Here is a 27,243-nt window from a genome sequence, read left to right as displayed (position 1 = left end):
CAACAGGCAGCCACCATGGTGTCAGGATGGGACATTCCAGTGTTCACACATGTCAGCTGCTGCAGAAGTTCAAAGCTAGACCTGGGCATCCTAAGAAGCTTGTACAGTCCATTTCCCTAGGAGCTTGTGGTTTACTGAAGAGTACATTGGAGTGACACAAGATTTCACTGGAGTAACACAGTGAAAGTAAGCCCCCTCTAGCCAGCTAATGGGAATCGCAGCAATCAGGGAAGGCAGGCAGGTTTGGACCATGATGACTAGAAGGATAGGGCCTGGAGAAATACCTCTGCAGTTGTGCCAAGAAGGCAAGTTGTCATTGAAAACATGTGTGTCTTTGTTTTTTATCCGAGGATTCAAGGGAAGCTGGGAAGGGGCTGGTAGTGCAGCCACTTCCCGGAGCAAAGTCGAGTAGAGCATAAAACTACATGCAACAGTTAAGAGCCTGTTTTGTTCTTGCAGAGAACTTGCACAGAACAGCTCACAACCTTCTATTACTCCAATCCTGGACACCCAATGCCCTCTTCTGGCCTCTGTGGGGACCTGCACTCATGTGTACAGTCCCCTGCCTTACAACCAATTAAAAATAAAATCGAGGAGGGGGAAGAAGAAGAGGAGGAGGAGAAAGAAGAGGAGGAGGAAGGGAAGGAGGAGGAGGAGGAAGAGAAGGAGGAGGAGGAGGAGGAGGAGGAGAAAACATGATGCATGGCACACATCTGTAATCCCCACACTCGGGAGACAGAATCAGGATTACAAAGTGGGAATCAACCAGGGTTACATAGTCTCAAACAAAAAAATAAAACAAAACAACAACAAACCCACACACACAAAAACCCCAAATGGACACTTAGGGTGAAAGTGTGCCTCGTTGGTGCCTCTGTCTTAGCCACCACAACTTTGCCATGAAGTCCAGGGCCGGCTCACCTGGGGCTCAGGTCTGGGGGTACATTCCATGGCATGGGGGGTAGCTGCAGCCCATCAAGTGACCGTGGATGAGCAGAAGGACCAGCCTCAGGCTTCAAAACCCCTGCCCTACTTGGCCGCCCTCTGCCACCCAACCTCGGCCGAGGCGCAGTTCGACGTGGGGAGAGTAGTTTGGCGGCTGAGGAGGAGGAGGTACAGCCGGGCGACAGCAGGGGACTGGAGGGCTCATCTGCTGGGGCTGGTGAGACCGTGTGTCCCTGCTCCCCATCTGTCTCCTTCTCCTCCAGTGTGGACATGAGGGTGTTGTCACCACTCAGGGAGCTGGTATCCACCTAGGGACAGAAGGGACAGGGTTCAACATTGACAGCCAGTGTTGTGTTCCTTTCCTCTTCCTTACCAAGGCACAGGACACACCAGGAAGAGGAAACCACCCTGGGAGGAGGGGGCAGTAACCTGCTACACTGTTGCCACAGTGAAATCACTAAATCCGCCCAAAGATGGATTCAACAGCCCTTTACTTGGCCCTTCAGACTAATGAACTATTCACTGTGCACCACTGATAATGCTAAATCCTCCCTTGGGGTTCAAATAAGAAATGCCCCCCCCCCCCAGTCTCAGGCATCTCAACAGTTGGTCTCCAATCGATAGCAAACCTCTTTGGGTGAGGTTTAGGAGGTGTGGTTTTGCTGGACAAAGGGTTTTGAGAAAAAAAAAACAAACCAGCCACTTCCAGGTCACTCTGTCCACTTCCTGCCTGTGGTAAAGGACATGAGCCCTCAGTTCCCTGCTCCTGTCTCCATACCTGCTGCCTTGTGTCTCCACCATGACAGATTCATCCCTCTGGATGTAGGCCCAGATAAACCCTTACTCCTCATGTTTTATTAATAGGAAAGTAACTACTGTCCCTTCAGAATCTGCTATTTCATGACGAAGGGTCAAGGGGCTCTACGGGGCCCTTATTCAGAAGCAGCCTCTATGGCTGATGCCTGTCTCTGACCAACCCTCCACCTGCAGGCTATACTGTAGACTACAGGGTTCACCTGATAGCAAGTGAACTGGGCTCCTGTCTTGTAGTAAATTTTGTTTTGATCAGGGCCAATATGTCAGGCAAGCCAAAGCAGGACTTTTTTTTTTTTTTTTTTTTAGATAGTGTCTCTTTATTAGGTAGCTCTGGCTGTCCTAGAACTCACTACATAGACCAGGCTAGCCTTGATGTCACAAGATTCACCTGCCTCTGCCTTCTGAGTGCTGGGATTTAAGGCATATATTACCACACCCTGACTTGGACTGACTTCCAAATCACAGAGTTGGTTTAGACCACATAATTGCTCTTGCTGAGAACCTGGGTTCAACTCCCAGTACCCATGTGGTGACTCACAGTGACGCCTGTAATTAGAGTTCAAGGATACCCTCTTCTGGCTTCTTGAGGGCTCCTGCACTCATGTGGTGCACACGAACTTACACAGCACACACATACACATCAAATAAATTTTAAAAATTAAAAACACGGTGAAAAGAAAGGGTTAAGTGTGGATTCCTGCCCTGAGGCAGGGGGACTTCCGCACAAGCCCACAGCTCTTTGTTCCCCCAGCTGTGTTCAGTTCATCTGTTCCCTGAAACCCCAGCACCCTCACCTCCGCAGAGACTCCACCAGCTCCCAGGTTGTAGCTGAGCTCCCCTCGGAGGCCACGGCTAAAGCGTGGGGCAAACTCAGGGTACAGAGCAAGGCTCTCATGCAGCCCAGCCAACTGCAGACACTGTAGGACGCAGTATGTCAGCCCCTTCACGTCTGCATTGGCCTTCACTACTTGTTCCCGCTGGGGCAGCTCGCAGCCGATCAGGTCACCCTTCCCTGGGTAAAGGAAACCAAGGTTAGCAAGTCACTTGGGGGGTGGGGGAGGGAACACGGGCAGATAGAGGCCCCAGATGTGGCGAGGTCCCTAGTTCTCACTGGGTCTTACACACACTTGGGGTAGAGAACAGTGGGACCCAGGCTCTCAAACACTTCCAAGGGCAAAACACTGGCTGAAACCTCTCCATCCAAGGAGTGTCCGCAGACAGACAGGCTCTTAATTAAGCTCCCCTGAAGAAATTAAACCAATCCGGCTTCCTCCAGGCGCCAGCTCAGCCCTTATCAATACAATCTGATTTTCTTTTCTTTTCTTTTCTTTTCTTTTCTTTTCTTTTTTTTTTTTTTTCGAGACAGGGTCTCTCTGTGTAGCCCTGGCTGTCCTGGAACTCACTTTGTAGACCAGGCTGGCCTCGAACTCAGAAATCTGCCTGCCTCTGCCTCCCAAGTGCTGGGATTAAAGGCGTGCGCCACCACGCCCGGCACAATCTGATTTTCTTAAAGACCCACAGGTGATTTGGGTACAGTTTATCCAAGGACCAGAATTTGGTAGCAGCAGTTTAGTGCCCTGTGTGTCACAGCGAAAATGTCAACGCCAAAGCTATGCTGGCATTGCCTTGGTGTGTGTGTGGTGGGGGCAGGGGGGGGGGCGGGAGGAGCTTTGATCTCACCATAAACGTTTTCCAAAGCTAGCTGAGAATACCACCTGACTGACAGCAACTATCAAATGATTTGGGCAGATCTCCTGAGTTTGAGACCAGCCTTGTTCACAGAGCCAGTTCCAAGGACAGCCAGGGCTACACAGGGAAACCCTGTCTCACAAAACAAACAGAAAAACAAAACAAAAGAATGTTGGGCCAGGCGGTGGTGGCGCACACCTTTAATCCCAGCACTTGGGAGGCAGAGGCAGGCAGATATCTAAATTCAAGGCCAGCCTGGTCTACAGAGTGAGTTCCAGGACAGCCCAGGGCTACACAGAGAAACCCTGTCTCAAAAAACCAAAAAATAAAAAAAGAATGTTGGAACCTCAAGGATGTCGCACAGGGGAGGTGATTCTTAGTATCACACCTGGGGTCTGTGAGTTAATGGGATGAATCCCCTGATAGGGCCAACCACAGACCTTTGTCGCTCCTCATCTTCCCTTTTCCTTCTTGTTCAACCCCAGCAGGGATCAACAACCAGGGTGCAGGCAAAGGCAGTTTGGCTCCTATCAGGCCAAGCCACTTGATTAGAAAGACTAGGAAGAGCGGTCAAGGCCTTTAAGACCAAGACAGGTCAACTCAGAGGCCTCAAAATGTTTGCAGAGTTTTGCTCAGACTGAAGGGCAGAATGAGCCTCGTTTAAGTTTTCTGCTCCTGTTTTGAAGTTTCCTGGACCCTCCGAGAGCCATTTGAGTTACAAGGGGGGATTTTCTAAGGAAGGAGCTGTGTTTTGTGTGATCTGGAATAAGACAGGTGTAAGTCTGTCCTCAGCCTAGAAGTGAGACACAAAGGAGAACAAGACTAAGGACAGAGTCAACAATGACCTGGGCTCTGCCACTGGTGGCGCCTGGACCACAGCTTTCAGGCTCAGCTCATTGGGTTACATCCTCTTGCTCTTGGAACACTTGGCTGAGTCAGTTTACAAACAGGTTGGAGCCAGAATCATTACTGTTGACTACGGGCCAGACTCAGCTTGCCAGGAGCCAGTTGGGATGCACCTGAATGCCCAGCTGAGGAGGCAGGTGGGATGCACCTGAATGCCCAGCTGAGGAGGCAGGTGGGATGCACCTGAATGCCCAGCTGAGGAGGCAGGTGGGATGCACCTGAATGCCCAGCTGAGGAGGCAGGTGGAATGCTGCAATGAAAGCAAGGCAGGAAACCAGGTCACAGCTGGATACATGTACTCCCAGCCCTCAGAGGCTAAAATAGGAGACCGCAAGTTCAGAGTCAGACTGGACTCCATAGCAAATACAGAACACTCAGTTCTTGAGCAGGATCCGAGCCAGGCACTTATGCGGGCGTGCAGAGCTACCGAGTGACCAGCTGGACGATTGTGCCCTGACCAGTCTTTCCACGACAGCTTTCCTCGGTTCCTCAAGGGTCACTAGCCACACTTGTGTTGTATATAACACTATATTCCCTCCCTCCTTCCTTATTTATTTATTTATTTATTTTGGTTTTCCTTTTGCTTTTTTGAGACAGGGTTTCATTTATCCCAGTCTGGCCTCAAGCTCATATGTAGTCCAGGATGACCTTGAACTTCTTTTTTTGGGGGGTGGGGGGTTCAAGACAGGATTTCTCTGTATAGCCCTGGCTGTCCTGGAACTCACTCTGTAGACCAGGCTGGCCTCGAACTCAGAAATCCACCTGCTTCTGCCTCCCGAGTGCTGGGATTTAAAGGCCTGTGCTGACCTTGAACTTCTGATCCTCCTGCCTCCACCTCCCAAGGGCTGGTATCCCAAGCACGAGCCACCGTGCCTGGTTAAATGTAATGCTGAGGACTGAATCCAGGGTGTTGTCCTTGCTAAGCAAACCCTGCACCAGCTAAGCTTCATGCCTAGCCCTTGCCTGTCTGCCCATCTGCCTGCCTTCCTCGCTTCCTCCCTTCTTGCCCCTCCCTCTCTCCCTTCTCTTTCAGATGGTCTTGCTATGTTCCCTAGGCTGGCTTAGAACTCCTCTGTCGCTCAAGCGAGTCTCTTGCCTCGGCATTCCACCTGCTTTGGGTCCCAAGCATATGCCACGGTACCCAGCCATAACTCCGTTTTCCCAGTCCTGGTATATGTTGTATCTAAGCTCAGAAGCTGTGCGTAAGAAAGATGGAATGGAATTTAAAAAAAAAAAAAAAAAAAAAAAAAAAAAAAAGGTGCTTTAACAGTCTGCCACCTTGCTCAGGCTCCGAGGCCCCTGGCGACATCTCTTCCATCTAATGCTGTTGGAAGGCCCTCCTTCTCAAGGGAGAGGGGATGAGCACTAGTAGCTGCTGGGGTGCCCAGCAACGTACCACCACCTTCTCTGTCTTGTCTGTCCTAGTCTTCACTGTGGCTGTGGTGCTCTAGCTGTCGCCACAGCAAGGACTTGGCTGTGATCTGGTCCTTACCTCTCTTCCCCCTGGTACACGAACTCACCTGGATTCCCCAGGCTATGTCGGTTCCTTGCCCTCCAGAGCCAGCCAGAGCCTCCCATGGCTGCATAGCCCAGCCCCTTCACCGGCTTTTACCGGGCAGGCCTGTGCTTCACAGAGCAAGGCTCTCCTGGTGCTTGTGTGCACACCTGGCCCTCCTCAAACGCTTCCCCTCTAAGGTCAACACACACACACACACACACACACACACAAGGCACCTGGCTATACCATACATCCCAGCCAACGCCTAGCTTAGCTGGGTGAATGATAATAGTTTCTCTAATGCTTCCTATGAGTTTGCAGCGTCTCTGAATGGAAGGGCTGGCCAGCCAGTCCTCTGTGAGTCTACCGTCCCCTCTGCTGTGCTGATCCCTTGACCTCATTTAGGAAGCTGATGTGTTACTTCCCCTCTCCCTTTTGTCAAAGGAAGGGTATGCTCTTTCTCTGAGAGACGCTACCCTGTCACGTGGAGGCTGAGCTCCGCTGTCACCCAGCTGGGCTTTGGACCTGCTCTGTATGACCTGCCCTCTTTCTCCCTTGCTAGAGCACTGACCTCTGCACTTTCCTACAAGGCTTCTCTATCCCATCATGCACTGGCTCCTATGAAAAGCTGGACCCCCCTCACTGGCCTCATCGTAGGAACAGCCTCAAAGTTGCCACCTCCTCCCGTATTGCTACTTTGTTATCACTGGCTCATCTTTGAACTTTGTCTAGAGCTCTGGCTGTTCTGAACTCCATCCTATCTGTCTCTCTCTGGGTGGCTGTGTATGCACCCACTCTCTGATTTTTCCTTGTAATGGCCTTGGGTTCCCTAGACATGGGAGCCCCCCCCCAGCACCCTCTCTCCTGTCACACGAACCTAGAATGGCGAGCACGGTGCCACCTTTGAGGACCTCCATGGAACCCGAGCAGACAAAATAGAGGGCCTGGAGAGCATCGCCTTGGTGAATGAGGTACTCGCCCGGCGTGCAGAAGGCCGGCCTCAGGGCCAGGGACAGCGCCCGCAGGCAGCCACGGCTGGCGGCCTCGAACAGCGGCAGCTGCAGGACTTCCTTGTGCAGGTGCATGGCGATGTCTGCACGAAGCTCATCCGGGAGGCTCTGCAGCAGCTGCAAGCAGGAAGTAGGGGAGGGCTGAGGTGGCAGAAGAGGAGCCCCCTTTCAGCCAGCCCCTGGCCATCATTGCCAACCTCAGAAGCAAGAGGGGGAATGGAAGGTGGTGCAAGCCTCCCACCCAGCATTAAGGTGCAGAGGGTACAGTCAAGGGAAGAACGCTCTTTGCAGCCCCCTCCTAGCCCCTTTCCTCCTCCTGGCCTCAGACTCTGATGTCAGTGAGCACAGAGCCCACAGACCTAACTGGGGTTCTGCTCTGTCTCATGTATGAGTGCTGTCTCTGTAAAAGAACAGGGAAAAGCGTATTTCTGCATTTCCTACCCACCCACACCTCCACTCCCAATCGATCGCGGAGACCAAGCACAAACCCCTGGAGGATGTCAAAGTCTAGAAGCAGCCTAGGAGGCCACCACACCTCAGTGGTATCGATGCCATTGTTCACAGCCCAGGTGGCTTGGAAGTACTCCAGCATTCGTTGTTTGAGGGGTTTGGGGATGCGGTGGATGCGGATGTAGTCTCGCAGGTCACGAGTGCGGCTGTGGTACAGAAAGCGGCGAGCATACATGCGCTGGATGATGGCCGTCACATTCCCAAACACCACTGCATGCATTAGAGCTGGTCAAGAATAAAGAGGAAGGGTCACCCTCCAGACCTGGCCAGGCCTGATGTGGTGCTAGCAGACCTGTCTTCTGCTCCCTGCCTATCGCCATGTTCCTAGGCAGTGTGCATGGGCATCTCTCCCTGCCCTGGTCTGGTGGATGGATCACCAAAGGTAGACCCTAGATCTCCAGTTGTGGGAACCCTGAGAGAGGTGGGCATGGAGGGGCCCCCCCCCCCGAAAGTCTCGGCTCAGCCTCACCTCCGATAAGCATGGTGCAGATGGAGAAGATCTTCTCCGTGTCTGTGTTAGCGGACACGTTGCCGAAGCCCACACTGGTGAGACTGCTGAGCGCGAAGTACAGGGAGGTGATGTAGGCGCTGCGTAGGGACGGGCCACCCAGCAGCTCCAGCCCGGTCCCATTGGCTTCGCTGCCTCTGCCGCCACCGCTGCCACTGCTGCTGCTGCTGCTGCTGCAGTTTTCACTCTGGCCAGAGCTGTTCCCTCCATCTGGACTCCGGCTCACCAGGTAGTAGGGGGTCTCCAGCCTGCGTGCCAGCTCCTGCAGCCAGCCTGGGGAACAGGAGCAGGCACTGAGAGAGCAGGATGCGTTCTGCCACTCTGCAGGTCCAGGTGTGCTAGTTGGCATCCCTGAAAATGGGGTGCACGCAAATGCAGGCCCACCCCTGTGGCTTCTGTCCAACCTTTCTCTTCTCTGTTAGCGCATCCTCATCTGTCCCTTCACCTCTCAGCAAGACAGCACAGGCTGTCAAGCTCCACAGCCAGATCCTATGGGTGCCCTTGATAGAGGAAGGAGAATCACACTCCCCAAGGGTGCTTGTCAATATCACAGAATGCTTCCAACAGGAGGAGGTAGGTAGCCAGGCAAAGAGGCTGGGGTAGGGGTGGCATCTCATTGCATCTCAGCCTGGTCCTCAAGTTTGGAAGGCTGAGGCCCCATCCTCTGTCCCATTCATTCACTCTAGTTTTCTTCATCTAAGCCCATCTGCTACTGAAAGCCCCGCCCCTGATCGGGCCCCGCCCATCAGCGTTACAACCCGGCCAGTCTCACAGATGCTGCCACCAACACGCCATGTGGATGTGTACACATATGCCACGGAGGTACCACACATGCCCCACACAGTGGAGAAGGCAAGGGCACACATGCAAACGCTCTATAGATATCCAGTCACAACCATGGCCACGGGCACTGCAAAGGCCTGTGCATCCTTGAAAGGCTGATGACCACAGGCGACTGGACAGTGATACACAGGCAGAGATGGGGACACACTTGCACACAGATGAATCTATAATTGCACACTCACACCTGTACACCCTCCCACCTTCCTTTTTTGTTTGTTTGTTTGTTTGTTGTTTTTTTTCCCCGAGACAGGGTTTCTCTATATAGCCCTGGCTGTCCTGGAACTCACTGTGTAGACCAGGCTGGCCTCGAACTCAGAAATCCGCCTGCCTCTGCCTCCCAAGTGCTGGGATTAAAGGTGTGCGCCACCATTGCCCTGCCCAAACAGACTTCTTTGAGCACACATGGCCAGGATAGCCTATTGGACAGTGGCCGAACCTACCCAGTCTTCCCCGGACAATGGAGAAGGGAAGCAAGTGCCAGTCCCAGGGCCAACACACAGACCCTGAGCGAGCCAAGCTCCCCCAACACACAGACCCTGAGCCACACTCCCCCAACACACAGACCCTGAGCCACACTCCCCCAACACACAGACCGTGAGCCACGCACCCCCAACACACAGACCCTGAGCCACGCACCCCCAACACACAGACCCTGAGCCACGCACCCCCAACACACAGACCCTGAGCCACTCTCCCCCAACACACAGACCCTGAGCCACACTCCCCCAACACACAGACCCTGAGCCATACTCCCCCAACGCACAGACCCTGTGCCACACTCTCCCAATGTTTCTGCACAGAGTCCTTGAAGGAAATCCATTCCCTAAGTGTCTGAATGCACACAGTGGCCAGGCTCCTGCAGAGGGGCAGAGAGGCAGAAGGGCTGAGGGGCAGAGGGGCAGGGGGACAGAGGGGCAGGGGGACAGAGGGGCAGAAAGGCTGAGGGGCAGAGGGGCAGGGGGACAGAGGGGCAGGGGGACAGAGGGGCAGAGGGGCAGGGGGACAGAGGGGCAGAGGGGCAGAGGGGCAGAGGGGCAGAGGGGCAGGGGGACAGAAGGGCAGGGGGGCAGAGGGGCAGAGGTTATATTGTAGGATAGGAACCAAACTGAGAGGATCTCAAGGCAGGGTGTCAAAGCTAAGGATTAGTAGGCAGGGGCTCGACAGTGTGCTTAGCCTTAAATGGTAGGGAGGGTAGTTTTTTAAACCTCCCTTCCTTTTTCCTTTCTTTCCTTTTGCGTGTGTGCACACACGTCCTGGTGTGCTTGTGAAGGTCAGAGGACAATTTGTGGAAGTCCGTTCTCTCTTTCTACCATGTGGGCCCTGGGGAGCAGACTCAGGTTTGCCAGGCCAGGCAGTTAGCATCTTAACTCATTAAGCCATGGCGTGTGGACTCCAGACCCAGGGTATCTGGATCTGTTGCAAAGAATGGGGTGCATCTGTGGATTTGGTGCTTCAGGACCACTTGGAGGTGAGCCAGAGACAGGGACAGGGTGGCAGCTGACCCTAGAGCTGCCTCATATAGACTCCCCCAGGGAAGGGCAGGTGCCAAGGAGCTGGCACGGCTGGAGTGTCCCCATTTCCACATGCTCGGCAACTAGAGGGCTCAGGGGAGCAGCCAGGTGTGTCCTCTGAGCCCGCACCTGTCTCCACGCACCTGGCAAGGAGAGGGTTCACAGGTGCCTCCTCATCTCTTGGGGGAACTGATGAGAGCAGGTTCTAAGAATGGCCAGTGACCCCGCTGAGGTCACTAGACAGGAGAGTCCACCCAAGCAGCTAGGAACTCAACCAACGTCAGTTGCTGAGAAGCTGACAGAGCTCAGGGTGTGGAAGGAAAGGTGTGCTCAGTTTGGGATGCACCAGAAGTTAGAAATGGCTGCGGTGGGTCGGAGGAATGGGAAGGGTGAAAATCGAGATGCCCTTAGGGTGATGTCAGTGGTGCTAGTGATGGGAACCGCTGTGAGGAGGGAGAAGGGACCCACAGGAAACCCGTCTGCAGTCTCTGAGACTTGGAGGGGCTGGAAAGAGGGGCCCAGCACCAGTGTGGCTGGCAGAGTCAGGGGCTAAATAGGCTTACAGTCCCAGAGAATCTCCACAGCCTCGTGGGTGATGTGGAGACATGAGGGTGGAGATGCTCAGCGAGTGTTAAGACCCAGTGAGTGGGAGGAAGGAGGAGCCGAACAATGGAGGAGAAAGAAAGGAGGGAAGACAATGGAGGAGAAAGGAAGGAGGGAAGACACCAGGATAAAAGGGTTCAGGGAGAATGTGGATTCAGGTACCACAGTGAAAGACAAAGTATGAAAAGGGACAGCAGCCTGGAGAACATGTAGGGACAAGCATCAAGGAAAGTGGCTTTATAGGAAACCACGAGGCCAGCAGATCCTTACCTGGCCATCCACAGCTGGGTAGGAGTTTGAGAAATGTGACCAAGGTCACCAGAAGGACACTAGGGGTGACTGAGACTCCCCGAGGTGGTCACTAGGCTGTCTCCACACGGTGGTGGCCATCACACACACACACACACACACACACACACACACACACACACACACTCTCGGACATTCCCACATTCCTTCGGGCATCCATGCAACCCTTCTCTCAGCCTGCAGTACCGATCTCAGGCAGCTCCGACTCGCTGCTCTCAATCTCTTGCTGGCCGATGTAAAACCAGACGCAGGCCACCCAGTGAGCGAGCAGGGCGAAGACAGCCATGAGCAAGGTGAGCACAACCGCGCTGTACTGTGAGTACCGGTCCAGTCTTGGCAGCAGGCGCAGCAGGCGCAGCAGTCGCACGGTCTTCAGGAGGTGAGCCCCAACGTACTAAGACCGGGGAAGGGAGGTTATCCAAGGCCAACTCTAGCCCAGCCAGTATCAGCCTGAAGCTCACCCCACCTCCCAACCATACTGACCACGTTGACCTTGAAGGCATGTAGTAGGTCAAAGGGCAGTGCTGCTATGACATCCAGCAGGAACCAGGTGGTGACGTAGTGGAGGCAAATGGACTTTGGGGCAAATACCACCTGGCCTGACTTGGACACAAATGTAGTACGAAAATTCAGCACAATATCTGTGTGGAAAATAGGCAGTCAGCAATCGGGGAAGAGATAGCTCCACACCTACCTGTCCAACACTTGATCCTACTACCGCAGGCCTTTCACATCTGTGGCCAAGCTGTAACTCTAGCATGCACCCATTTTACAGAGGGAGAAACTGAGGCTTGCTGAGGCTATTCTCAGATCAGGCTCTAGAACCCTTTATTGGCAGAGACACCCTTGGGATCTGGGTGACAAACCAGGGAAGAACAAGGGAGACACTTGTGGGGCAATGGAAACCACGCAGAGTCATCCTTACAAAAGCCAAAGGGGAAGGACTGGTCCTGAGCAGAACAGCAGGCACAGACCTCACATACCTAAGATGAAGAGGACCTCCACAGCCAGGTCACAGACACTAGGTGGGCCACGGGCAGCACTGGGTTCCCGTGCTGTGCTCACACACACACTGTATGGCACAGTGACTGCCACGTAGAGTGTGGCAAGCAGGATGAAGCCATCCCAGGTGGCTCTCAGAGCCCCACAGTGCAGCAGGATAAAGGGTGACTTCCGGATAGCAGCGACTTTATATTCAGGCAAATTTGGCTTCTCTCCAAACACTCCCTGAGTGAGGAGGGGCGGGTCCAGGTAGAGAAGAGAGGATATGGACAGAGGCTAAATCAGGATAGTGTCTAGAAGGGCATTCACCTCCCTTCTCTCCCTGTGCTCTCAAAGTGGCCCTGACGCGTGCGTGCCTTATTTATGGACTGGGCATTGGGAAGAGCGGACGGCTTAGCTAAAACCAAACAATGGCTTAGGAGTAGAGCCAGGATTGAACCCAGGCCCACCCGACTCCAAAGCCAAGACTTTCTTTTAGCACTCTGATGGACCAGACATGACCTATTCCCTCATCAGGCCCTACCCTCAAAGGTCTGGTGGGACCCAAGTGGCTTCTGGACATTATCTCTGAGGTGGGTTTAGCTCCTCTCCCAGATCTCCTCAGGCTGCAGTACCCTGCCCCCAATCCAAACACACACCCAGGTGCTCACTCCACCTTATTGAGCTTGTGCTTGCCCTTGGGTTGCTTCTGCAGATGGCCAGAGAGGTGGTAGAGAACTGCCCGGCTCCGCCTCCGATTGGCATTGAAGCCTTTGGATCCGGCCCGACCATATCGGCGCCGGCCACCGCCTACAAGAAAAGAGGGTTCTGTGACAGTAAGCTGTAGGATCCTGGGCACAGGGTATTAGTTGTTAGTCTGTGAAATGATCTGGCTCGGTGACTCTTTTGTCTTTTCAGAGTGAGGGGTTAGGCATTCCTCTTGTCATCAGATCACTTGTCAATCGGAGCTGTGCGGTCCTAGGGTTCAGCCACACAAGAAAAGAAGTCAGTAGAGAAAGGCCTGGGAAATCTCTAAGAGAGTTTCAAGATGCAGAGACCGAGACCGTAGGATGCCATCAGCAGAGGTGCAGTAGGATGCCGCCAGCAGAGGTGTGGAAGCTCAGAGGAACCCACACTGAAGACTGACACCAGCAAACCCCAGGGCTGAGGGAGGGCAGAGCTGTGGCATGGACTGTGTGAACAGCATCTCCAGACAGTGAGGAGATTTTGGACCAGTGTCTAATGACAGTTCTGTGACTTAGAAAGCTTGCCCCAGCCCATGAAGGGGGATCCACTGGGTCGTCCCCCCCACTCCCCAATCAGGCATGCTGTGCTGAAAGAAGTCAGGTGAGTAGTTCTGCCTCATTCGTCAGTGGGGAAGAAAGGGTTCCTGCCGCAGGTGAAGTTTACTTGACAACTGCAACTTTGTTTCAACTAGCCTATTAGGATAAGATTCCCATCCCGGGACTAAACACACAGCAGCGCAGACTGAGCGGAGCTCAGTGAGGACAAGTGGGCGCCTGTAACCCACACTGAGTGTCACAGACACCCCTGAGCCTGAGCCCAAATCTCTGCTTCTAAATCAAGGAGCCAGAGCACCCACCTCTCTCCTTCCAGTTGTCAGGGCCTCCTCGGTTCTTGGTCTCGCTGATGTCCTTGTGAGAGACCAGGAAGAGGGCCACCTCCCCCTTCTCATTTTTTATAGGTATCACATCCAGGAGACACCAGAATGGAAGCCCTAGGCAAAGAGACAGACTTAGCTGCCTTCCGTTCTTACCTTGCCCTGCCTAAGTTAAGAACCCCTTGGACGGTCCCTGGTAAGAAGCTAGCAGAAACGGAGCTTCCTGGGGAGAGAGCAGCAGTGTGGGCTCACTCAGGACAAGGCTTCGGGGAGCGAGGGGAGCAGACATGACTGTCAGACACGACTGTCAGACACACTGACATGGGGTGGCTCCCCTCCCCCTTCTGAATATGAGAAACTGGAGATTGGAAGCGAGTGGAGGCTGAGACCAGCAGAGGAGGAGGAGCCCAGGACAAGAGGTAGAGGCAGAGAAAGGGGTAGAAGGGTGGATGGGTACATTGGAAGATAGGAAGAGAAAAGAAGAGAGATAGTGAGAGGATGGATGCCCTGTCCAGCATAGTGACACTGAAGGTAAATTGGTGCCACGGTGCCTTACCACTCTTCCGGTACAGGATCAGTTCAGCCTTGAATTCTTTGTGCTCATCTAGGGCCTTTCGGATCTGTTGGCGGACCAGCTCACTGGTGTCTGGCCCATAGAGGAAGGAGCAGGCACAGCCCCGCTGCATGACCTCAGCTCTGGAGAAACCCGTGAGGTCACAGAAGCCATCGGAGCAGTAGACCACAGGGAAGAGCCCCGCCACCTGGGCGTTGCCCAGCACGAAGTTGCTGTCTGCAAGAGAATGCGAAGGGCACCTTCACCTACCAGCCCCGCTTCTCAAACTACTTGCAAACCCCACCAAAGCGTGGGGTTTCGTCCCCAAAGGAAGCTGTGTATGCTGGTCATGACCGGTTCATGAATGAGGCTTAGCATGCACACCTGGGTATCGGTGTCCTCAAGGGAGGGTCCCCAGCTGAATGCATAGGAGTGCATGAGAGGACCATGTCAGTGCGGACTGCTGAACGCAGTCCTGTGTAGGCACTGCTGTGCAGTGTCCTGAGCAGTCTGAGTAAGGGGTGGGGCTGGAGATTTCCAAAAGACTGTACCACCTGCTCTGGGCCCACCTCGGCTTCTGCCAGGTTCATCCCTTAACTAGATAACTAGGCTGGCTGTGTGGCTCCTCCCACGGAGAACCGCTTGGTCTGGGAAGCAGGCCACCATGCATCCGATGCCCCGTTCGCTGCACACCCTGGCTCAGGGACTATTGAACGCCATCAAGAATGGCGGTGTGTGGATAGTGGTTGAACAACAGAGCCTGGAGCCAAGAATGTATTGGGGAGTGAGGGGTGCTGAATCAGCAGGCTTCAAGCCCAAAGCAGATGGAGAAGCCTGGGGGGTGGGGGAGCTCTGTGATGAGTTCCTACAGGCTGTCTACAACAGGAGGGAGAACGCTTGTCAGAACTGGGAAGCCCCACTGGAGCGAGAGGGGGAGGGACCCTGTTTTCACGACTTCCCTGTGTTCAGAGCCAGAGGAACTCAGAATCTGGAAGCTCAAGTTGCCTTTTCCAAACTTCCCCAGTCCGGATGTGAGTCTCCCGAGCTCAGAGGAGCTCAGCTTCTTTGGGGCCGGGTGGGCATTCCAAGCGACGGGTTTAGACTGTGCGATACGCTTGCAGACACAGTTCTCTGCTGAATCCCGCCTACTCTACCTTCCTTTGCAAATCTTATTTCTAAATCTGGGCTCTGTGAGCCCTCTGCGCTGTCCACCAGGACTGGTTCCGCGCTTCACCCGACTCGGCCTTTGCAACCGCGCCAGGTCTGAGGATAAGACAGGCTGGATCAGATTGACTCATCCCGGTCCCGCACCTAGGGACATCTTACAGTATTGACCCTGAAAACCTCCGGGAAACCTTCACTTACTGGAAGGAGAGAATGGCCCTAGCTTCAAGAGGGGTGAGGAAGGGGATGGCTGGTGGGCACCAAGCAGCAGGTGGCAGTTCCGACAGTGGATTACTGCCCGGAAGCTAGGGAGCTAGGGCCTGACTCACGCGTCCCGTCGAAGCGGGTGGCGATGGTGTCCAGGAAGGTGTTCTGCGGCGCCAGGAGCCCCCGCATGGCCGGCATCTTAGGCGGCGGGGGCCGCCCGCCCCATCCCTCCGGGGCGCGGGGACTCAGCGCCGGGGGAGGGCGCCTGGCTCGGCCGCCCCCCGCCGGGCCCCGCGCCCCCTAGAGTAGCCGTCGGGGGGCTATGCCCGGCCCAGGCTCGCAGGCCCCAGCAGCTGCCGGCGCACAAGGGGGCGTCCGCACCGTCGGGGCTGGGCGCATGGCGCGCGCGCGACCCCTCGCCGCCCACGGATTCCGGGCTGCAGGCCCCGCGGCCACCGCGCACTCTGCACCTTTGGTCCGCCCGCGGCTCCTGTTTCTGCAAGCGGGGTGGCTCCCGCTTGGGCTCGGCTCAGCGCCGGGTCCCCGCAGCTCCCTCCGTCTGTCGGGGAGAAGCGGCAGCCTACCTCCCGCACCGCCGCCTGCACCGGGGTAACCATGGAGACGGGGCACACCCAGTCAGGGCCGCCTCCTTAAAGAGACAGGCCTCCTGCGGAGGGATCCCCCTCCCCTGGGACCTTGGTGGGGGCAGGGAAGGCTGCCGCCCCCTAGCGCTGCCAGACTCCCTAAGGCGAGAACCCGGGCCGGGTGGGCTCAGCCTGACAGCCTCGGGCTTCTCTCTCCTGCAGAGGGATCAGAGGAAGGCTTGGGGGCGTGAGCGTGTGTGAGTGTGTTGTAGATGTGTTTCGGAACGAGAATAATGTCATGAGAACGGGAACTGGCGACTAGGTGGCGGGGAACGTCCAGTAGTTGAAGGTTTGGGGCCCCCGGGGAGCGCTGACTATGCAGAGTTCTCTAAAAGGGAGGCTTCTGAACCTGTTTTTCCCCCCGGGTTCAGTCAAGCCTTTCCCGGATGCGGCTCGGCTCCCCTGAAAAGTGGAAGCAGGAGCTGAGGAAACCTGAGGCTAGAGTGAGGTCCAGATGCCTTGGGCGAGACCCCGGAGCGCAGAGGGCGCATTGGGAAAGTGAACTCCAAGCCCTCCGCTCGCCCCACGCATTTCCTCAAGTTTCTGTCGCCGCGGGAGGGTCAGAGGCTGGTCCAGGAACCCTGTGTGTGCTTGGCTAGCCCCCCCCCCCCTTTAGTCGCGGAGTTCGATTCTCCCCGGAGCCCGCACCTCCAGCGAGGAGGCGGAAAGCAGGGGCGGACGGCCGTCTCCTGTCCCTGTCCCCGCGCGCCGCGACCGTCCCCGCGGCCTCTCCTGCCAGCGCCGCTCCTCCTCCCTCCTACGATTTGCCAGTGAGCGCGGCTGCCGCCCGCGCCCAGAGAAGCCGCCGGGGCCAAAACTGCAATTTGCTCTCCAATGGAAGAAGCCGGAGCTCAGCACTGCTCCCCTGCAGGAGACACACCCACTGCCACCAGCGTCGGAAAGAGGAGTATACCCTGCTCCAACTACCCGTCAGCAGCTAGTAAAGCCCAAGCTCAAGGCACCTGTATTTAAATGAACAGGAGCTTTGGGAAGAAAGGGAGGAAGTCCCCCCCTCCCAGTCTGCTGCACCCTGAAATCCAGCTCCCAGGCGAGCCTGAAATGTCCGCAGATATGGTTCCCGACTCCTGATGGGTCAGGGCTAAAGAGTAACCCCTCCAGTCCTCGCAGCAACCTTCTTTCCAGGAGTTAGATAGCATCCCGCTAAACAGAGGAATATTTTAAAGCTCACTTTAAGCCAGGGCGAGGCTGTTGTTGAAAGCGTCATCTGCAGAACTCGGCTAGCCGAGCCGGGTTTAAGTACTGCTCTGAACTCGCTGTCCAGGAGATAATCCTTTTCTTGTAAGACAACTTACTAACATTTCTGTGATTCAGTTCTCTTCATCCGTGGAATGGAAATAATAATAACTACCCCTGTGGGTTCTGAGGAAGAAATAAGGAGGCATATATACCCAGGACAGTGAATGTGCGGCACTTGCTTCATGCAAATGTTTATTGTCTGATTTTGAGTCTCAGAGGGATCTTGAGAAACGCCCCGGGGTAGTTATTTCACAAAGGGAGAAGAAAAAGGAAGGAAGGAGAGAGAGAGAGAGAGAGAGAGAGAGAGAGAGAGAGAAGAGGACAAAGTCGGGGTTCCATCTACAACAGTCCCTGCTCCCAAAACACCTGAGTTGCATAGACATCACTGGTCCTCTGGGGTGGTCAGGTCTAACGGGTCCAAACTATATCCTCGAGGTCATGTTTAGGCTTCCAGATCAGTGACCTGGACTGACCTGGGCTGGCTTGCGGAGGTCAGGGAAGCTAGAGACCTGGGTTTAAATCGGGCGGAGTAGTTGGGGTTGGGAATGACTGAACTTCGTATTTCCCGAGGCAAGGAGGGCTCTGTGCTGAATAAGTGCTCTTCTCGGATTCCCCTGCTAATTTAACACGGAAGCCGTTCCTATTCACCAGTGAAAACACGAAGGTCATGGACCTTGTCTGAGACACACTGCTTGTATTAGCGCCATTCCGGTCACTATTTTGGTAAGCCTGGTTAGGTACTGGATGCTATGCTAGAACCACTCTTTCTTTTCTTTTCTTTCTTTCTTTCTTTCTTTCTTTCTTTCTTTCTTTCTTTCTTTCTTTCTTTCCTTCTTTCTTTTCCTCCCTGTCTTTCTTTTTTTCCCCTGTCTTCTTCTTCCCAAACAGGGTTTCTCTGTGTAGCCCTGGCAGTCTAGCACTCATTCTGCCCCTGCCTCGAGTGCTCGGATTAGAGGCTTGTGCCGGCGGCATGCACAGCGTTGGGACTACTCTTATCCCAGAATGAAATTGCAGTCCTTCAACCCCTCAACATATCTAAGTACTCATAAGGTGGGCGGGTCTTTCCCTGTGGCGTGGCCATTCTGTTTAAATGAATGACACATTCAAACATCTTCTTTCCACCTATACCAGCCTCTCAGATCTGTTCGGGTCTGGCACTTATTTGTTTACATGGATTTCCTTGGCTCTTAGTGATTAATTTCTAACCCACTCCTTCCACCATCCCTAAGATACACTTACACACGAAGGGACTGGAGTGGGGGTAGGGGACATGTGATTAGGAGCCAGGGAGGAGGAGGTGGGGGAGTGTTGAAAAGGGAACATCAGGCCTCAGGGCTGCTTTCCCCCCTGAAATTGGCTCTCTTTCCCCCAACTCCGGACTCATTCTGGGCCCTCCTTGTAAGGTTTGGGGAGGGGAGAAGCTGAGGGGGAGCCCTACTCAGAGACAGCTCAAAACCTTTGTCAACAAGAAGAAACTCAGGAGGCTGCGGTTTGGAGCTACTGTGGGAGGCCCGTGGGAGTATTATCTACAAAAAGGAACAAGGAGAGAGAGCAGAGATGATCAGAGCAAGGAAAAAACTGCTCAAGACACAAAAGATGGAGAAAGCTCTCCTCCCAACCCCAGAGCGCAGGCGGAGTAAGACGCTGTGTGCAGGGGGGTGGGAACAGGTGGCTGTCGAGGAACAAGACCCAGGGGCTCCTCCTCTCTGCCCACTCTCTGAACCTTTCAGGAGGTCCCTGGCCCAATGGAGCCTGGCTTTCAGCCATATGGTGGGGAAGTCTGGAATCAGCCAGCTCTGGGCTGTGTCTGCAGGGGTCTCTTTGTTTGTAACATGATCCCCATGAAGACTGTTTTAAGGGCTAAGTCACTAAGTGGTTGCCTTGCCTGCATGAAGTGCTGGATTCCACCCTCGGGACCACATCACATACACTGGATATGGTGGACCAGGTCTGTAATCCCAACACTTGTGGAGGCAGGAGGATCAAAATAGCTCAGCATCCTCTTCCCATACATAGAGAGTTTGAGGACATCTTGGGCTACATGACACCTCCTCTCAAAAGAAAAGAAAGAAAAAAGGCTAGTTATATAGGTGATGCTGTATAAGGTATAAGGTGCAGGTATACAGTTGTTGCTGAGACCAAGAACACCAACTCAGGGTAAGGCCTGGTGGAAGGATTCCCATCCACACTGGAAGTCCTTGAGACTCGAGTTCTTAGCCACCTTTGGATTGATTTCAGAGCACTCTTCTTTTTTTTTTTTTTTTTTTTTTTGGTTTTGGTTTTTTGAGACAGGGTTTCTCTTTATAGCTCTGGCTGTCCTGGCGCTCACTTTGTAGACCAGGCTGGCCTTGAACTCAGAAATCTGCCTGCCTCTGCCTCCGGAGTGCTGGGATTAAAGGCGTGCGCCACCACGGCCCGGCTCAGAGCACTCTTCTTAAATGGAAGGTCTTGAAAAAAACAAAAACAAAAAACAAAAAACAAAAAGAAAGAAAGAAGAAAAAAGAGTGGAAGTAGAATACAGTTAGCTTAAAACACAGAATCATGGCGGGTACGTGATTTGGATAGAGAAACCCAATACAGAACACACAACTTAAGCAGAGGAACCTAGATGAGCAACTAGAGTTGGCCAGGCTGACAGCAATTATTTGCTCCTGTCATGTCCCGAGAACGTCCTTCAATAAACAGCCTAGACGGGTAGTCTGCTGCTGGCTTATAGAATGCAGAGGAAGACAGCCCTTGACTGCAGCCCCCCAGAGTGGCAGGAGCCTATGAAGGAGTACCGGACCCCCAATGAATCTCGTCTCCCCAAACTCTGTGTTCTGCATCAGCCAAAAGGTCTGTTTAAAATCTGGTAGAGAGAGCCTAAGTCGGATTAAGTTGAAGAGACATAGAAGGAGATCTAAGGTTTGCTTAAGGAGTCTGGAGTGGGTGGCATTTGCTCTGGCTTTTATGATGGCAGTGAAGGGGCGGGTGGGCAGAGCCGTTGTGCTTACAGTGGTGGGTGAGTTCCTCTATCCAGAAACATCTTCAGATAGGCTTTCCTCGTTACCATGAAATTCCCTCACCATCCACACGGTAATAACACTTTGACTTTCCCATGAGGAGTTCTGACCTGAGAGTCCCTCCTGCAGCCAGGAACCAGTGGTGACTGTCCCTGAGCTCAGCTCTGCCTCCAGCCTGCCCCACCCATACAACCCTGAGGTTGGGCCAGGTTGTGCTGTCCTGGCAAGGAGGGCAGAGGCAAAGGAGACAAGAGCCCATCCAGCTGGAGGAATGCGCAGGGTAGAAGATAACGGACAGTGATGTTTCTGACTTCTTTTGGGTTAAGCAAGTCTGAAGAGTTAGAAGCAGGGACACCTCTGTCACAGGCTTTTTAGTAAGGGAGGGAGACAGGAGCAGAGGGTCCATAGGTAAGCAGGCTTTGAGCTTGCCATAGGCCAGCTGAGCCTTTCAGCATGCTGTTCGGCAGCACCTGGCTCAGTATGCCTAAAGCACTCACAACCATGCCGGCCTAACAACTTCAGGACTGGCTCAGAGATGTTTTATTACAGCTCAGTGCTCCGAGGGCAGCTACCAAGTTGTGAAACAGAGTAAGAAACAAGTCTGGAGTCTCTCTACTTGAGTCTGCTGGCTGCTAGGCAAGGTTTTGCTGGTTGGGGAGAAAAGGTGAAGAAGCCGTTTGCCTTGTATTCTGATCTCAGTGGGCTGCCTAGGACCTATAAATACCACATGCAGGTACCCATGTGCCCAAGTGGCTACAGCCAGAAGCTGTAAAATAATCAAGTTTCTGTAAAATGATTAGTAGCTCCTGCAAGCCGCTGGGTACATGGTAATGAACAGCAGCCTCCCAACAGGCCACTTTAGACACCTGTTCCTCTCAGGGAGCAGGCTGCCACCCAGACAATCGCACCGAGGGAGGGGCTGCTCTATACAAAGCACGCAAATCAAACCCTCACTTTTGTTGGTCAGATGAGTTTCCATAAATCACTATTCTGATGGCTTTGTATCTCGGATATTCTAGTTCACATCTAAGCCCAAAATTGTTTACCCTGCTCCCCACACATATTTACAAGACTGCATCCTCACACAAGAACTATTCTGATGGCTTTGTATCTCGGATATTCTAGTTCACATCTAAGCCCAAAATTGTTTACCCTGCTCCCCACACATATTTACAAGACTGCATCCTCACACAAGAACACCCACGGGGGGGGGGGTGGGGCCTGGTGAGATGGCTCAGCGGGTAAGAGCACTGACTGCTCTTCCAGAGGTCCTGAGTTCAAATCCCAGAAACCACATGGTGGCTCACAACTACCTATAATGAGATCTGACGCCCTCTTCTGGTGTGTCTGAAGACAGCTATAGTGTACTTATATATAATAATAAATAAATATTAAAAAAAAAAAGAACACCCACGGGTCTAGCCTGGGCAAGGCTTTCTCTCCCCTGTCACAGCGATGTCATAGCCTTCATCCAACATTACACCTGCGTGTCTCAGCTGTCTCCCATCCTCCTTCTTTCTACCACTGAGCCTCAAGTCCAGCCCCTTGAACCAATCAGTTTATCAGTTTATTTTTGGGACTCTGGGGTTGTGTGTATGTGTGTGTGTTGTTGTTGTTGTTGTTGTTTTGCAAACAGAATGTATACATATGTGTGGAGGTCAGAGGTCAACCTCAGGTGTTGTTCCTCAGGTTCCTTGGTTTCTGAGACAAGATCTCTCACTTAGCCTGGACCTCATCAAGTAGGCGAGGCCGGTTAGCCAGTGAGGCCCAGGGATCTGCCTGTGTCTTCCTCAACTCTCTCCCATCCGGCAATGGGTGCTGGGGATGAAACACAGATCCTTATTCCTACAAGGCAAACATTTCACTGAAGTTCCGCCCACCTCTGCAAGCATTTGCTTTGTTAAAGAATAGCTTAAACAAACAATTCAGAGATGTGATAGAAAGTAAGGTACTCTGGGTGGTTGGTCCCATCTAAGGAGGTGTTCTGGTCTCTAAGATAGCCCTGGACATCTCTGTAAATAAGGATGAAGAATGCAAGCCCAGGTCCCCCCCCCCCCCTCCAGGAGAGCCTGCTCAAATATCTTTTACCTATCGGTACATAGTATTCCACTGTAGGAACGTGATGTAAAGAGGTTAACAGGTGCCTGGTGGTAGATGCCAGTGTTTGTATGGGTTGTTTGTTTTCTATTTATGAGCATTGCTAAAACAAACACTGAATGACACAGTAATCATTCCCCACTTGGGAGTTACATCTGTAGGACAAGTGACAAGAAACACAACTGCTACATCTATGGGTTCTTCATAGACTTCCTTTCTGAGACAACTTACTGCTGTGTAGCCCATGCGGACATCAAACTTGCAACCCTCCTGCTTTAGCCTTCCAAGTGTTGGGACTAAGGGCGTGTGCCACTGTGACCAGCTGATATCACTATGGGTGATAGTGGTCCAGATGTGCACACTCACCACTAATGTGGGTGAACATGTACACCCTCACCACTAATGTGTGTGATCTACACCCTTACCACTAATATGTGTGCACGTGTATACCCTCACCACTAATATGTGTGCAGATTTACACACTCACCACTAATGTGTGAGTGCTTGCACAGTGGTTGAGCTGTTAGCGAAGGAGAGATAAAGACAACTGAAACAGGCTGTGTGCAGGCTCACACTTTTATTCCCAACACTCAGGAGGCAAAGGCAGGCAGATCTCTATGAATTCAAACCCACCAAGGGTTTATATAGTGAGTTCCACTCAGAGTTTGAGCCAAAACCCAAGATGAATGCCGGCTGAGGTGTAGCACCTAAGGCTGATCTCTGGCTTCCACATGTGTGGATACGTATGAGCAAACACACAAATCTAATTCCCACCCCCAAACCCACAAACGCCTACATATTATTTATTTATTTATTTATTTACTATATGTAAGTGCACTATAGCTGACTTCAGACACACCAGAAGAGGGCGTCAGATCTCATTACAGATGGTTGTGAGCCACCATGTGGTTGCTGGGAATTGAACTCAGGACCTCTGGAAGAGCAGTCAGTGCTCTTAACCACTGAGCCATCGCTCCAGCCCCACCTACATGTTTTTTTTTTTTAAAGATTTATTTATTTTATGTATATGAGTACACTGTGGCTGTCTTCAGACACACCAGAAGAGGGCATCAGATCTCATTACTGATGGTTGTGAGCCACCATGTGGTTGCTGGGAATTGAACTCAGGACCTCTGGAAGAGCAGTCGGTGCCCTTACCCACTGAGCCATCTCTCCAGTCCCCCTACATGTTTTAAGTTTAGATTTTGCTTATTTATTGTTTTTGAGACAGGTCTCACTATCAAGCCCAGGCTAGTCTTGAGGTGGTCTTTTTTGGGGTGGGCAGAAACTATGGGGTAAAGTGGAAATTTCTGGGTTTAATGACTCAGTTGTGTCACGTGATGTTTTCCTGGAAGCTGTCATGTGGTGTTTTGCTGAAAACAGACCTTTGAGAGGGTGTGTGATGTTCAGAAAGACTATAGCAACCCTATAGGTGGAACAACATTATGAACTAACCAGTACCCCGGAGCTCTTGACTCTAGCTGCATATGTATCAAAAGATGGCCTAGTCGGCCATCACTGGAAAGAGAGGCCCATTGGACTTGCAAACTTTATATGCCCCAGTACAGGGGAGCGCCAGGGCCAAAAAGGGGGAGTGGGTGGGTAGGGGAGTGGGGGTGGGTGGCTATGGGGGACTTTTGGTATAGCATTGGAAATGTAAATGAGCTAAATACCTAATAAAAAATGGAAAAGAAAAAAAAAAAGAAACTATCAGAAAAAAAAAAAAAGAAAGACTATAAATGGAACCCCACAACAGTGAGAGGATGCTCTTGAATTGCTATGCTATGTTTCACTTCTTTGCTGGTCTTTACTTTGTAGAGAGAAACGCACAAAGAACTTCTCATGGTGTTATGCCTGCTTCTGGCTGCTTCCGCTGACTCATGCTGATTCAGCAGAGCCTTGCTGTTTCTGCTGGATCGTCCTGCAGCTTCCGATTCATGTTTGGTGTTTGCTATTGACCTGCACTGCTGGTACCCTGACTACTCTACTAAGAGAGACTTCTAAACAGGTCCCCAGCTCCCTTTTTCTATTAACCTTATCCCCCACCCCCACCCCCCACTCCCCACCTTCTGGTTGATGGGTTAGGGGAGAGGTTGAAGTGTTTACGAGCCCTAAATAAAGTAGGTTTTGAAAAAGATCCATGCTTACAATGAGGTCTTCTGTAGCCTCAGACCCAGGGCCTCACTATGTATCTGCTCGACAACCTTGACCTTTGGCCCCCCTCCCTGCGCCTCCTGAGCACCGCCATGACAGTGAAATGTGGTCAGGCTCGACTTAGTGCTTCTTACTCCTTTCTTTGGTTTTGGTTTTTCGAGACAGGGTCTCCGAGTAGCTCTGGCTGTCTTGGAACTCACTATGGCCTTGAACTCATGAGAAACCCAGCTGCCTCTGCCTCTCAGTAGTGGGATTAAAGGAATAACTAACATTCCAGCTTTTATGCTTTTTCTTCAAATCAAAGTCAGTAGGTTAAAAAGCAAAGGTAATCAGGAAAAAACAAAACAAAACAAAACCCAAGCTGTGTAAATGTATGTATAACTACCAATTATACAAAAGGAAAAAAAATAGTCATTTTCATGTTTGTTCTTTAAAAAGAGTTCTAGATGGGTGGGTAGAGGAGTGGGGGGGGATATGGGGGACTTTTGGGATAGCACTGGAAATGTAAATTAAGAAAATATCTAATTAAAAAAAAGATTAAAAAAAATCTCAGGAAAAAAAAGTTCTAGAATGTCTCAGGAGGCAGCTCCATCATTAAGTACAAACATTACGTCTGATTCCCAAAATTGAAGTGAAAATTCCAGGTATGGTGGCTCACACTTGAAATCCAAGTCCTGGGAAGATAAGAATGGACAGAGTCCCTGGGCCTCACTGGCCGGTGACCCTAGCCTCCTCCCAGGCCAGGGAGAGACAACAAGGTGGTGGGCGGTCAGGAAGGAGACTGCAGAGATGGCTCAGAGGTTAGGAGAGCCCTGCTCTTGCAGAGGGAGGACTGGAGTGTGTTTTCTAGCACTCACACTGGGCAACTCAACACTGTGACTCCAGCTGCAGGTGGGATGAGTCTGATGCCCCCTGCTGGCCTTCTAGAACAACCACATACACACACACAAATAAATGAAGTCTAAACACCTCATTTAAAAAACAAAGAGGTTTTGTTTGTTTTTACCACATATCCTTTTGGTTTGGAGGGGGTTTGGTACTAGGGTCTAAACTCAGGGCTTTGCTTATGACAGGACACTCTCTTACAACTGAGTCTTATAACTAAAACACTTGCCCCCCTTTTAAAGTTTTTGAGGAAGGGTCTCATTGCTTAGTCCTAACTGGCATAGAACTCACTATGTGAGACAGGCTAGCCTTGAACTTTTGGTGACCAGCCTCCCAAGAGCATGGATTATAAACAGTCAACCATATATCCAACCAGTATGTATATATATATATATGTATATGTATATGTGTATATATATATATATACACACATACACACACATAGTATGTACATATGTATATAGTGTATATGCATATAGAATGTATGTGTATGCAGTGTGTCTATATACTGTGTATATGTATGTGTCTAGTGTATGTGATATGTGTATAGTGTCTGTGTGTGTATGTGTGGAACATGCAGGTATGTGTGTACACATACGTCAAAGGTTCATGGCAGAAGTGATTGTCTATTGGCTTTCACCTTGTTTTCCACCACACGGGCACAGGAGTTGTGGAGCCAGGAGAGGGCGTCTGTTTCTCTGGAGCTGGAATTGCAGGGGTTGTGAACCAACCAACATGGGTGCTCTGAAGAGGCAAGTGGTCCTAGCCACTGAGCCACACCTCTGGCACTTCCACCTTGTTTTTTTAAGACAGGGTCTCTCACTGAACTTGGCCTGCTGACTGGCTAGAATCCAGGGCCAGGAAAATCCTGGGACCATCTGTCAGCGCCTCCCCAGCTCTGGGCTTCCAGATCTGCACTGGCTGGCTGGGGATAGGAACCGGCGCCGGGCCGATAAACTTGCAGACCAACTTTGCCAACAGCTGTTTCTCCATATTTTTTTTTCAAAAGGTTATGAGGTGAGCACAGCACAAGCTTGAGGTCTACCAAGGCAGCGTAGGAAGACTCTTGTCTCAAAAGGAAAACTTAAGAGCGAGCTGAAGGTATATTTTAATGCTAGACACTTGCTTACCCGTGTGTCTTTGGATTTAACCCCTAGGCTAAAATATAAACCAAAACGGTAAAATTTCAAGGTGGCTAAAGAGTAGGGCCCCAAACAGACAACATGATCTCTTTTTTATGATAAAAGGGGGAGACAAAAAAGAGGGATGCTCTCTTAGCCCTTCGGGGTTACTTCAGTGTCTGGGTTCCTGTCAAGGTAGGACAATTCATCAGGAAAGGCAGCCTGAAGCTCCTGAACTCCTGCCAGAGGCCCTTGGTGCTCAGCCCTTGGAAAGAGGCTTCTGCACACTGCGACTGCTGCCTTACTGGGAACAACCCACTATCAGTCAGTGTCCGTCAGTCCCACTCCTTTCCTTCTCCAGCCTGCAGTTCGGGCCCCACTGCGAGCCAGGCCAGGCCCCGAGGCAGCC

General features: G+C 52.3%; 1 protein-coding gene and 1 long non-coding RNA gene across 6 annotated transcripts in view; one reads left to right on the top strand and one right to left on the bottom strand.

Annotated features, from left to right (window-relative positions):
- The window catches only part of Kcnh3 (potassium voltage-gated channel, subfamily H (eag-related), member 3), an 18,302-nt gene extending 1,971 nt beyond the window's left edge, over positions 1 to 16,331 (bottom strand). The window contains exons 1-12 of one of the 5 annotated variants that reach the window (XM_006520483.4): positions 15,797 to 16,331; positions 14,307 to 14,540; positions 13,733 to 13,867; positions 12,806 to 12,957; positions 12,132 to 12,375; positions 11,632 to 11,789; positions 11,335 to 11,542; positions 7,844 to 8,155; positions 7,400 to 7,599; positions 6,732 to 6,981; positions 2,556 to 2,773; positions 922 to 1,253 (exon numbers count right to left, since the gene is read on the bottom strand). In XM_006520483.4, coding sequence (XP_006520546.1) covers positions 922 to 1,253; positions 2,556 to 2,773; positions 6,732 to 6,981; positions 7,400 to 7,599; positions 7,844 to 8,155; positions 11,335 to 11,542; positions 11,632 to 11,789; positions 12,132 to 12,375; positions 12,806 to 12,957; positions 13,733 to 13,867; positions 14,307 to 14,540; positions 15,797 to 15,872 — 2,519 coding nt within the window. In that variant the 5' untranslated portion in view covers positions 15,873 to 16,331. Of the gene's footprint in view, positions 1 to 921; positions 1,254 to 2,555; positions 2,774 to 6,731; positions 6,982 to 7,399; positions 7,600 to 7,843; positions 8,156 to 11,334; positions 11,543 to 11,631; positions 11,790 to 12,131; positions 12,376 to 12,805; positions 12,958 to 13,732; positions 13,868 to 14,306; positions 14,541 to 14,687; positions 15,190 to 15,796 lie in introns of those variants that run through there. The other 4 variants (NM_010601.4, XM_030248344.1, XM_006520484.3 and 1 more) reach the window with 4 other exon arrangements.
- On the top strand, positions 14,975 to 27,243 carry Gm46538. The gene is made up of 3 exons (XR_001781769.2): positions 14,975 to 15,701; positions 24,493 to 24,682; positions 27,196 to 27,243. It is a non-coding gene; the product is annotated as a predicted gene, 46538 (long non-coding RNA).

This window comes from Mus musculus, chromosome 15 (assembly GCF_000001635.26).
Source record: "Mus musculus strain C57BL/6J chromosome 15, GRCm38.p6 C57BL/6J".
NCBI lineage: Eukaryota > Metazoa > Chordata > Mammalia > Rodentia > Muridae > Mus > Mus musculus.
This window is presented reverse-complemented; position numbering and strand designations above follow the sequence as displayed.